The sequence below is a fragment of the Molothrus ater genome, chromosome 2 (assembly GCF_012460135.2).
Source record: "Molothrus ater isolate BHLD 08-10-18 breed brown headed cowbird chromosome 2, BPBGC_Mater_1.1, whole genome shotgun sequence".
Taxonomy (NCBI): domain Eukaryota; kingdom Metazoa; phylum Chordata; class Aves; order Passeriformes; family Icteridae; genus Molothrus; species Molothrus ater.
In genome coordinates, this window is record NC_050479.2 from 100,036,306 (window position 1) to 100,047,139 (window position 10,834).

The window sequence follows — 10,834 nt, forward strand, 5'->3', positions numbered from 1 at the left end:
ATTTCAGTAATGTTTGTTATGATTTCAAATTAATTATGCCTGTCCAAATATTTGTACCTCATGTATTTTAACAACTATAACTATTAAAATCTATTCTTTAAGGCAATTCACAGCAAATCAAATGCAGAACACTAGAGCAGTGACCAAAATAAATTACAGAATCATCATAATGGCTTGTTTCCAGTGCCAAAATCCCAGCCATGATTATTTTATTTAAGCCACCTTCTCTGAAACATTTTGCCCAAATGTTCCAATTGTTGGTGATGGAGAGAGATGGAGAAGATTGATTCGGTGATCAGAATCCGATTTATTGTGGGATACAAACACTTATATACTATTTTAGGGAGCCTAGTAATGTGTATTACAATGATTAGGCTAAAATCACATACACAAACTTATGCATAGAACAACATCTCTTGCTTGCAGAGTTTAATAAGATTTTCTTCTGCTGGTAAACCTGTCTGATTGAATCTTCTTGCAGTCTAGGTCTCATTTTCAAAGTTCTGTTTGCTTATGCCAAGGCATCCTGTTATCAAATCTCTTATGTTAACCAGGTCCAAAGTCCATTATCTGTCTTCTGTCCCCCAACATTCCAACATCAATCAGTCATGAACTCATCCAACCTACCATTGTCTGCTGGATGTGCTGCCCATCCTGTCATAAGGAAAATAACATGGAAGACCTGAACTTTCCATCTAGCAGTCCTCACCAAGAATATTGTCCTGGGTACACTGCAGATATTTTGTCATCCTTCTGACCAAATGTGTCACATCATTTGAAAAAAGCCCAGCTGAACATGGCACATTTGTGTGCCATACTGGCCACGTTGCAGGCTGTTGGCCTGGGAAAAAGGAGTTTTTTACCAGCCCTGGAGATCCTGCAGCCTCCCAGCACAGGGCAGTCACAGATGCCATGCTGTGGCAGAAGGGGCTGAAATGGGAGTCAACCAGGACAGTGCTATTCCAGGTGTAGGAAATTTGACTCATCCCAGACCAGTGCCAGTGGCAGCAGGAGCTGAAGGCAGGCATTGTCCTACAGGGTGCTGAGGTGGATGGTGTCCTCAAACACAGGGCAAATCCAGACACGGCAACACTGGTCACTGAGACCCGAATCAGATTTTCAAGTGACTGTGATCTTCAAACAGGAGAATTCAAACAAAGGCCAAATTGTCTAGAAACAGGCCACAGATTGTCAAAACCTGTAATGTCTTCCCCAGATGTATTATTCCTTTGAGATGGGTGAAAAATACAGCCTCACCAAGCGAGAAGAGCCATGCTTGCAGATCTGACCCTGCTGAGCAGATCTCAGCAGCAGGAAAGGTCAGGGATCTCCCAAAATGGAGGTGTTCCCAGAAAAGGTGCCAGCTGCCCGTGCTGCCTGGCTTGAACTGACCTATAGGACAAAGAGATCCCACCCACTCCTCTGGGCACAGCCAGGCTCCATCCCCAGAGCTGCCTCTGTGGAGACAGAAGCACATGGCCAGGAGGTTCCATGGGTTCTCTAGTGCCTGTGCAAATAAAGAATCAAGGCATGTCTATATATATATATATATATATATATATATCTTCATCAACAGGTATGTAAAACAATATATCTATTTAATTTGATGAAGGAAAGAAAGAAACATGATATTTTTGAAGCTTCAGTTAAAAATAGATATATGAAACATAATATACACTATATACTACTATAATATAATATAATATAATATAATATAATATATACTATATATTCGGTCACTTGCCCCTAAAACCAGTTACATCAATGTGGGGTCAAAGCTTCCAAACATGAATTTGCATTCCCAAAACAATACAGGTGGGAGCAGTTGTGTGCAGATGCTGAATGAGCAGGAGTGTGGCCCTCCAGTCTACCAAAAGCTCAAACTCTTAAGTCCATGAAAGAACCAAATTACTTCAGCAGGAATTCACAGGACCAAGAAGGCAAAAATAAAGCCACAGATTCCTAATGCTGAAGGGCCTGGCACAATAATGACATGGATAGTCACACTCCAAGAATCAGATAAGGATGCTATGATTTAAGACAGGCATTATAGGATAAAACAGGAAAACCCCATGCCCCAAATTCAGCCATAGTTTTTATACCCACTTCAGGACAGGTGATGATTTTTATTCTGTCTTTGGGCAGAAATAGTGGGTTTTCTTTGCAATAGTTATTGAACTGGCTGCTACAGCTTCAGGAAACAAAAAGGCACAGTCTAAGCAATAGCAGAGAAGTTGCAGATCTTAGAAATTTCTGAATGTATTATGGTATTTCCTGTGTATTATGTATTTCCTGTGTATTGTGTATTTCCTGAATGTACTATGATATTTCAGAGCAAGCTCTGAAAATCTTAAGTTTTTTTTAAAAGGAGACTAGCAAATCTTGAATTGCTAAAGGGGCATTCTGCTGCAGAAATTGCAACAGGGAAGGGGTGGGCAGACCTCAGTCTTGGAAAGAAGGATCCAGAACCTGGGGGATCTCCACAGAGCAAGGTTTGCTCACAGTCAATCTCACCAGGTCCCTAAGTGAAGGATGGAGTTGGAATCCTTTCCAATAAGGGTCACAGTGGAAATTGCACACCTATGCACTGGGTGTATGGTTTCAAATAATGCAGAAAACTGGATTTGAGGACTGCCATTTGATCTGACATTTTAATGCCTGTGTTTTGAGACAAACTGACAAACAGAGTAAAGCCAGAACATTCAGAAGTAAACAGCACTGCCAGGAACACATGTCATTGTATATTTCTAATGTTCTCACTGAACTAAAGAGATTGCTTAACTTCTTACTCTTTAATGGGATTCATATAACTGGAAGATTATTGCAAACTATAAGGGCTGTGCCACGTGGCAGGGGTAAGTCTATTCTTGGCACCCTTTGCTCAGCTTTTGCTCATGTTATTGCTATTTAGCAGTTGTGTTTCAGGCTGTCTCAGCTCCACTGCAGCCAGATGTCTCTGATGACACTGGAATAACATCTAAGTGTAGCTAGGTAATGTCTGTCCCAGCCATCAGCTTTTCAAAACACATTGTCTCTCCATTGGAAATCTTACAGGAAGGAAAGGAAATCTCCTCCAGCAATTGAGATCTGTGTGGCCCAGATTTGTGCAGCCCTAAGCAGCTGTGGAGAACCTCTGGATCTGTGGGAGCCGGGTGTCCGGTCACGCCGTTGTTGTTCCACTTCCCAGCAGCACTGTCCCACCAGCCAGGCACTCAGTGGGGCTCAGGAGTGACCCTGGGGCTCAGCCACCTCCCTGCTCTGGACTGGGAGCCTGGGAACCCCCAGGGCACTGGGGAACCTGCAGCACAGCTCCAAGCCTCTGCCTTGCCTGGTGAGCACGAACCCGAGGCAGCCAGGCCAGGCAGGACCACATCTGGCACCAAGGATCCCAAAAGCAGGGAGGGAGCAGGGCTGCCCTACAAATGCCTGGACCCTGGGTGCCTGCTGAGGAGCAGTGTCTGGGACAGCCTCAGGTGGGAGCAGTGCTGGAGCTGCTTCTGCACCCAGCTGGGGCAAGGCTGGTGATGGTCTGCAAAGGAGGGCAAGGAAAGAGAAAGGTGAAAAGGAAGACTGGGCTGACATTCCTTTGGAAGCAACGAAGCAGAAAAGCAGGCAGCTGTGGGGTAAAAAGTTCAGCATTTACCCCTGGAGGTGCAGACAGAGCTGCCATGAAGCCCATGCAGCAAAGGGGATGAGACAGCAAAGGGCAAGTGACAGCAAAGGGCATCAGCCTTACCTTTGCATTCCCCAAAAGCGTTCCTCTGTAACAATGTGACACTCTCAGAACCTGTTAATGCCAGGCAAAACTGTGCCTCTATTTAGAGCTGCCTGGTAACTTCTCTTAGCCTACTGTTCAAGGTCTCATGAGGCTTTTTTTTGTTTCAGAGAGAAAGCTATCTTTCACAAATGCAAATTCCTGAGCTGACTTATGCTGTCACACCTATTACACATGTGGTAGCAGGCTTAAAATCATGGGGTTCTTCTGGTTTTATTTTAAGATTCAGAAAACATCTTCTTTGTCTTTTAAATTTTGCAGACATTAATCATGTCAAGAATGCCACTGATTGTTGACTGTACATATTTCTAAACTAAAATTATTAGATCCTTACATATTACCAGGTCACCATGAACTGCTGAGGGAGTTTTAATCAAGCAACATGGGAACTGTTGATGCTAATACTTGTGACTGAAGTCTGAATAAAGAAGAAACTCTACCACTATGCACAGCAAGCAATGCACCAGGTGGGCATAGAGGTATTTTCCATCCCTGAAGTAGCTGCAGTTTAAATGCCTTCCTTAGCAGCTCGTTTGCCTGCAGCTGGGTTAGGCACCAGCAGAGGTATCCCTGTGCTGCACTGAGACTTAACTCCCTTCTCATCTGGGTTTGGCTCCAGCAAGTCAAAGGTGTGAGCATATACTGATATTAGCAAAGGTAGATTATTACTGACAGTAATAATTTAACAGTGATGTTAAATAATCACTGTTTACTTTTGTGTCCTTTCTTGGGCGCGGGAATATTCAATCCCTACAAACATCTGATAAATCTCTTGAAGCAAATGTAACCTAATGAATCCTCATATAAACTTTTCTTTGGGCTTCTTGGTCTTAAATCATGTCTGACTCTCTACTGGACAAGCAGCCAGGATTACTTGATTCTTTCAAAGAATTTTAAAGATAGGTCCGTGCATAGTTTTGTGTCACTTCAATGTAGTGAGTATTTTGCTGAGGAAACACTGAGGAGCTTTCTGCTCCAAGTTTGCACACAGAAATGTTTTACATTGTTGTACAATGGCCTGATTTCAGATATAGAAAATCCAAGTCTCTGGTATGCTTTCAATAAATATTTCCACAATGCAAGTTGCAATGAAAACATGAACAGGTGCTATATGGATGCAAACATACAAGCATCTGCAAAGTAAATATTTCCTTTTTAAGATACAATTTACTAGACTAGTTAGACGTTTATTTATCTCTTGAAAAACAAATCAAATTTCTACCAAAAGAGTGAGAAAATGTCAAGACATTTCTCAAAGTTATATCAAAAGAGTCATGAGCAGTATACACATATTCCAATGAAAACACTCCAGAAATTGCTTGTCATCCTCTTCTGTTTTACAGCAGCATACAAAGTTTGGGATACTTCTTTAAACATTGTTATAAGAAGAAAAATATTTCCTCCTGAGAAGCGTGAAACATGGATATAATAATGTTTGTCAGCCGTCATGCTTAAACATTTAAAGAAAGGAATAAGAACCCAAAGAGTTCAAATGGCGTAGAATAATTTACCCCATTTATTTAAATTATAAAATAATTTATAAATCTTACTTGCTTTGAACCTGAGGAGCTGCCAAATACACAGCACCCAAAGGGTCACAGTCACTACACAACAGTGACTCCAACCAAAATTCTGTCCCTGTGGGGTGAAGGCACATTGTAGTGCAGGCTGTCTGCAATGCTCTAAAATGCTTATTATACAGTCATATTCTTGTTATAAACCATCAACTCCTTGTCTGCTGATAAAACTTTAACCTTTTCTGTTCTAAAAATAAGAGTTTTGGCATATGTGTGTTTATTGCCTCTTGGGGACTGACTCTGGTCCTCATTATAGATCTGCACATACCCTGGGAGAAGTGGTGCTGGCTGGCACAGGGTGAAAGTCAACACAGTCAAAGTGAAGAAGAAAATAGAGTTATTTTAAGAATGAGTTGGAATAAACACATCTTTTTTGTCATCAGCATTCACTGGATTAATTCCCATTCTGTAAGTAGGGACAGTACCTTGCTTTTACATGGTGTTTTTTGCTAGTGAGGAAAGAAGATTTGTTTGGCTTTTTTAATTACCAAAGAAATTCTATCTCACTTTAAAAAACAGGACTCAACAAGCTGATGTGATGTGCAGAGGATGTACAGAAATGCAGTAAAAAAAAGGGTTCTGGTCTCTTGGGATGTGGCACAATTGCCTAGCCATTAGATACTACTGATACTGCTACTACTCCATACTACAATTCCTTTATCACCTTACAGATTGTTATGATGTCTTTTCCTCTTATGAAGAATAAAAATGAGCAATATATGTATTTATTATTTTAATTTAATTGGTGGCAATCTGCAAGATACTCATAATGGTACTCATATTCAAAATATTCATACTGAAAATAAAAATTAACTCATGTCAGGTGACCAAGACACTTTGTGCTGAAGAAGACTCCTCAGGACATAGGAAAGACTATGGAAATGCTGAAATAATTAAGATTTCTTATCACCGGCCGGGGGCTATATACAAATCACAGACAGGACAGGACTGCTGTGGAACGTGCTTTGAGCTGTTTTATTTTCCAGTATCAGTCTCATTACATGGTTATGACAATGGGAAGATGCCAGCAGCTCACATCCCAGGCAGCAGACCAAGAACTTAATGTTACAACTTACTTTATACAGTTTTTTGACTAATCACACAAAGCAAAAGCACATTGACAGTAGTTCCATCCAACCACTGTAAGCACACGTACCTTTGGTTAAAACAGTGCTTGCTTATTTCAAATACAATACCTGCTTGTAAGCCTTAAAACACAATGCACAGAGCTCCATTATTAAGCTTAGAACTTTTTAATATCTTGCTTGATAAACTTTTCCGTAGCTTAGAGAGTTATTCTAGACAACTGTTAATACACAGACCATTGTTCTACTTGTCCTTACTTTTCTACTTTTTAAATAATTTTTCTGCTGACCTATCTCATGGCTGCTGCTTAGCTCCAATCACAGTTCTGCTGTCTCTGAGGCCTGTCTTTTGCAGCTTTCCCAAAACCCTCTAATTTTGTGGATTCCCACAATTTCTTTTACAAATGGGAGCACCAAAATTGTTAATGTGCTTCTTCAGATAGCCAAATGTCTTAATAGTCTGCTCACAGAGGTTTAGTCAAAGCCAGGCTGTACCACCACACCAGTGCCAGGCTGGTACAAACCTTTAGGAGGGACAGGGCTGCATGTTGTCCCTCTGGGCTCAGCCCTGTCCAGTCAGGGAGTGTCTGCCTGTCTGTCTGTGGCAGCCCTGTTCCTTGTCCTAGATCTTTCCTCTCTCCATGTTCTCATTATTTTTATATAATTATTCTCATTAGCATGGGAAACAGAAAAGGGAGAAGATCCCCAGTGGTGGATAAGCACAGGGACATGAGGAGGGCGCAGGGGCCATGGCACCCTGGTGGCAGGTGAGAGTCCAGAGTGGCAGCAAACAGCACCCGGGGGCCACCAGAGCCCTTCCACTGCCCAAGGTGCCAAACTGCAGTTCCCCCCAGTGCCAGGGAATGGGAGGCTTCATTGGAGAGGGGCAGGCACAGGGCTCTGTGGGGCAGCACAGCCGTGTGAGGGGCTGGTGGCACAGCTCCAGTGGCCCCAGTGTGCATCCAATGGCCGGGGGTCCCCTGGGCTTGGGAGAAATTGTGGGGTTGGCCAGGCAAGCCCTGGGAGCACAAAGGCTGCATGGCCCAGCTCTCCCACTGCTGCCAAACTGTGAACAGCAGCAATGCTCAGCTGGACAGAAACATCTCCTCCTCATCCTGATCCCAGAGAATGCTTTGGAGCCTTGAAATGTTAATTACTTTACAGCGTCCTGCCATAAGCAGTTAAATGTTTGCTTTCCTGCAGTTTAAAGGGATAAGAGTGTAAAACTGGATCTAAGAGACACGCAGGAAGATGCTCATCCCTGAGCAGGACTCTTACAGACAAAACAGAGCCAAGTGTAATTTGGTTCTCAAAGATAGGGAAACTGAAGCCCAGAACAGTTTAGTGACAATAAGCTCCATCCAGCTTTGCTAAACTCAGTCTGAGGTTTGTACTATACTGAAAGCATACCCAGCTACTGTATCACAGGTCTGAGTCCTTTGCTAATAGAAATGCTGCTCGATGATTGCAGGCATTTTTGAATGACAAAATAGGAAAGAAATTGTAATTCATTCTCATGGTTACTTACCCTTGCCATTCAATGGAAAGAGCATCCCTGCTTCTTTCCTTTACATGGCTAACATCATCAAGTATATCTTTGACTAGAATGTTGAGTTTAGATATATGAAATATTAGGAGTCCAAAACTTTGGGTTGCAAGCCCAGCTTTGCAAATGGGAGACAGTTTGTCAAGTGGGAAGTTGCAGTAGGATTGTGAGCAAAGCTGATTGTGAATTTCTAACTTCATATGAACACTTTATATAAAATGCAGAGAAAAAAAATACTTAAGGCACCAGATGGCAAAACCAACACAAATGAATGAACAGCTCTTAAAAGATAGTATACTTTTATTTATGAAAATATTAAACCATGTTTATATGATAGAATAACAAATGGAAAGGGGACCTTAACACTTGCAAATTTCTATGTGTGTTGCAGCTGCAGGGAGATAAAATCACTCTTGAGTGACTGGATATGTTTCTTCTGCTTTCCTCCATTTCTTTTAAGCCTTAATTAGAGCCAGATGTTTCTTATTTCCTTTCTTTTTTGTTTTCAAGTGTGCACAAAGCATGGTGCCAGCAGTAAACACCATCTTTTACTTTTTTTAATGTGTCAACTGCATCTGAGTCAGAGTCACAAACCAGAGTAAAATTCCAGCAAAGCAGTGCAAGCTTTCCCTCCTACTGTCATTCCTACTGGAAGATGGGCATTGCTGTTTCTGGCAGCACAGGAGCCATAAAAATCCCACCATGTGTCTGAGAACCTTGCCCCTGGTAAATAACACCGGGGGCAGGAGACTGGAATGCTGTGTACCATGAACACAGCTGCCCCTCCCATGCTCTTCAGAGTGCTGGGAGTGATTTCTTGTTGTTTAATTGCTGCTCAGCTGTATGGATCTGCAGCCTGTTTTCCATTTCTTCCTTCTCCTCCTCAGGGAGGCAGAGGCTCGTAACCACAGCATACAAGCAAAACCATTTCTGCTCCAATTTTGTGCCTTCACTGTACCCTTACATTGACCTCTGAGCTGCCTCTCTGGCAGAGTGTTTTGTCAGTAAATGGCAGAAGTCTGTAAGTGAGAGATTCCTTTCTAAACTAAATTGCTTCGTATTGCTGTAGTATTTATAATTATGGTTTTCATCTACTTTTCTAAACGTATTTTCATTCTAAGAAACGTATCAAATGCAGAGATCCATGAACTGCAACAGTTACCTAGCAAAGAGGTAGGAATTAGTGTTCAAAAAAAGTCATCTGAGGACAAGTTATTCCTTATTTGACACAACTATTTTGAGGAAGCACATATTGCACCTAGAATAGATTTTAAGGACAAATTTTCCGGCAGTTTTCCAGTTGTCTTTCTCCCTTTTAACAGTTGTGCTCTTTGTTACTCAGTCCTTGGGAGCCAGGCTCCCTTCCACTACTGCACATGCTGAAGATCTTTTTGGATAAAAAACTGCTCTGTTTTCTTCCACGAACTTTTGTACCAGCAACTGCTACCCCAACTGCTGTTTAGAGGAACTGAAACATTTTGGGGAAAAGTATCTGATTGAGGTACTTGATCCACTGAAGTTTTTTAGTGCCTAAGTTTTAAGGATGAGTGAACCTGGAGGATTCAAATTCCTTGCTGTCATATTTGCTCTTCATTCATGCTATGTTCATTTACAAGGGAAAATATTATTTAAATAATACATTTAAATAACTTAAATAGAACAAACATCACAGTTTCTAATGACAAGGTAGTACTGACCTTTCTTGGATTAAAGTGCAACTTGTTCAAATGCCTGGATGTGTTATGAGAGTAACCTGTTTATCCCACCCATCCTGTCCCATAAATGGTTCCATTTTTTCCCCTGAAAACATGACAGACATCTTACATGAATAAATCAATTTTATTTAAATAAAATTACAGGTGTTTTTTGTCCAGTAAAAATTAACATATAGTTTTTCAAAAAGGCACCAATATTTAAAAATAATTTAAATTTTCTTGAGAGCAGCTTCCTTTTTCTGAGTGGTGTTTGTAAACTTGTTGGACTTTCCTCCCCTCATTCAACTCAGGCAATACCTGCTGCTTATGAAATGATGAAGGCTGCACCTTTTTCATTGTGATAGGTGCCCCACTGTTCCTGGGCATCTCTTTAGAACACAGGAGAATGGGTCGGGTGTTCCATGTAGCAAAACCTCACTCTGAAATAGGGTGTCCCTCTCCTTTGTGGCACCATACACTTGTCAGGCACAAACCCCTGCTATGACACTCACTTTCCATGTACTGTAAATATTAAAAATTAAATTCCAAAAGTTACTGTTTCTTTGAGACTTCAGGATCTGGTTTTCCTTGCATTTCTCCAAGCTTGATAATGCAATGCCACGTTTCCTAATGTGAGGAGAGAGCCTTTCGCACAAAGCCTGCCCTACAGTTCTGTGTCAGCCTCCAGTCTGGGCTTCTTTAGAGGTGTCTTTGCTAAGCCTGGTTGCACCAAAACCAGCCCCATGTTGGGCTTATTCATCCAGTTCTGTGATCATTTACAGGAGATTCACAGAAGGGACACAGAGGGAGGTGCAGGCCAAATCCTGCTCAGTTTTTCCCCAAAAAGACCCAGCTTTACAGCCACCGCTGGATAAGGACAGAGCAGGAGTCCCCAGCTCCTCCCCATGGGAGGAGCAGTATCAGGCAGCTACTCTCTGTCCAATAAATTCAAGTACTGTCACTTTTTGCTTCTGTAAAAGCAGGGAAGTGTTTTCAAAAGGAGATTTTGCTAAGCACCTTCCATGTGCACAGCTTGCCCATGAGGTTCACTTCATTGATTGATTTTATTATCGTGACAGACTTTTGTAATAATCCCCATGTTCTCTTTGATGCACAAACATCATCCTCTCTGCCCAGCACTACAGAAGCTTTGTAGC

The 10,834-nt window shown here is 41.8% G+C and overlaps 1 protein-coding gene across 1 annotated transcript in view; it reads right to left on the reverse strand.

The window, feature by feature from the left end:
* Positions 1 to 10,034, reverse strand: part of ADGRG7 (adhesion G protein-coupled receptor G7) — a 30,014-nt gene extending 19,980 nt beyond the window's left edge. Inside the window, 3 exon segments of the mRNA XM_054518601.1 lie at positions 5,326 to 5,391; positions 5,394 to 5,457; positions 9,996 to 10,034. Coding sequence (XP_054374576.1) covers positions 5,326 to 5,391; positions 5,394 to 5,457; positions 9,996 to 10,034 — 169 coding nt within the window.
* Positions 10,035 to 10,834: the final 800 nt, after the last annotated feature.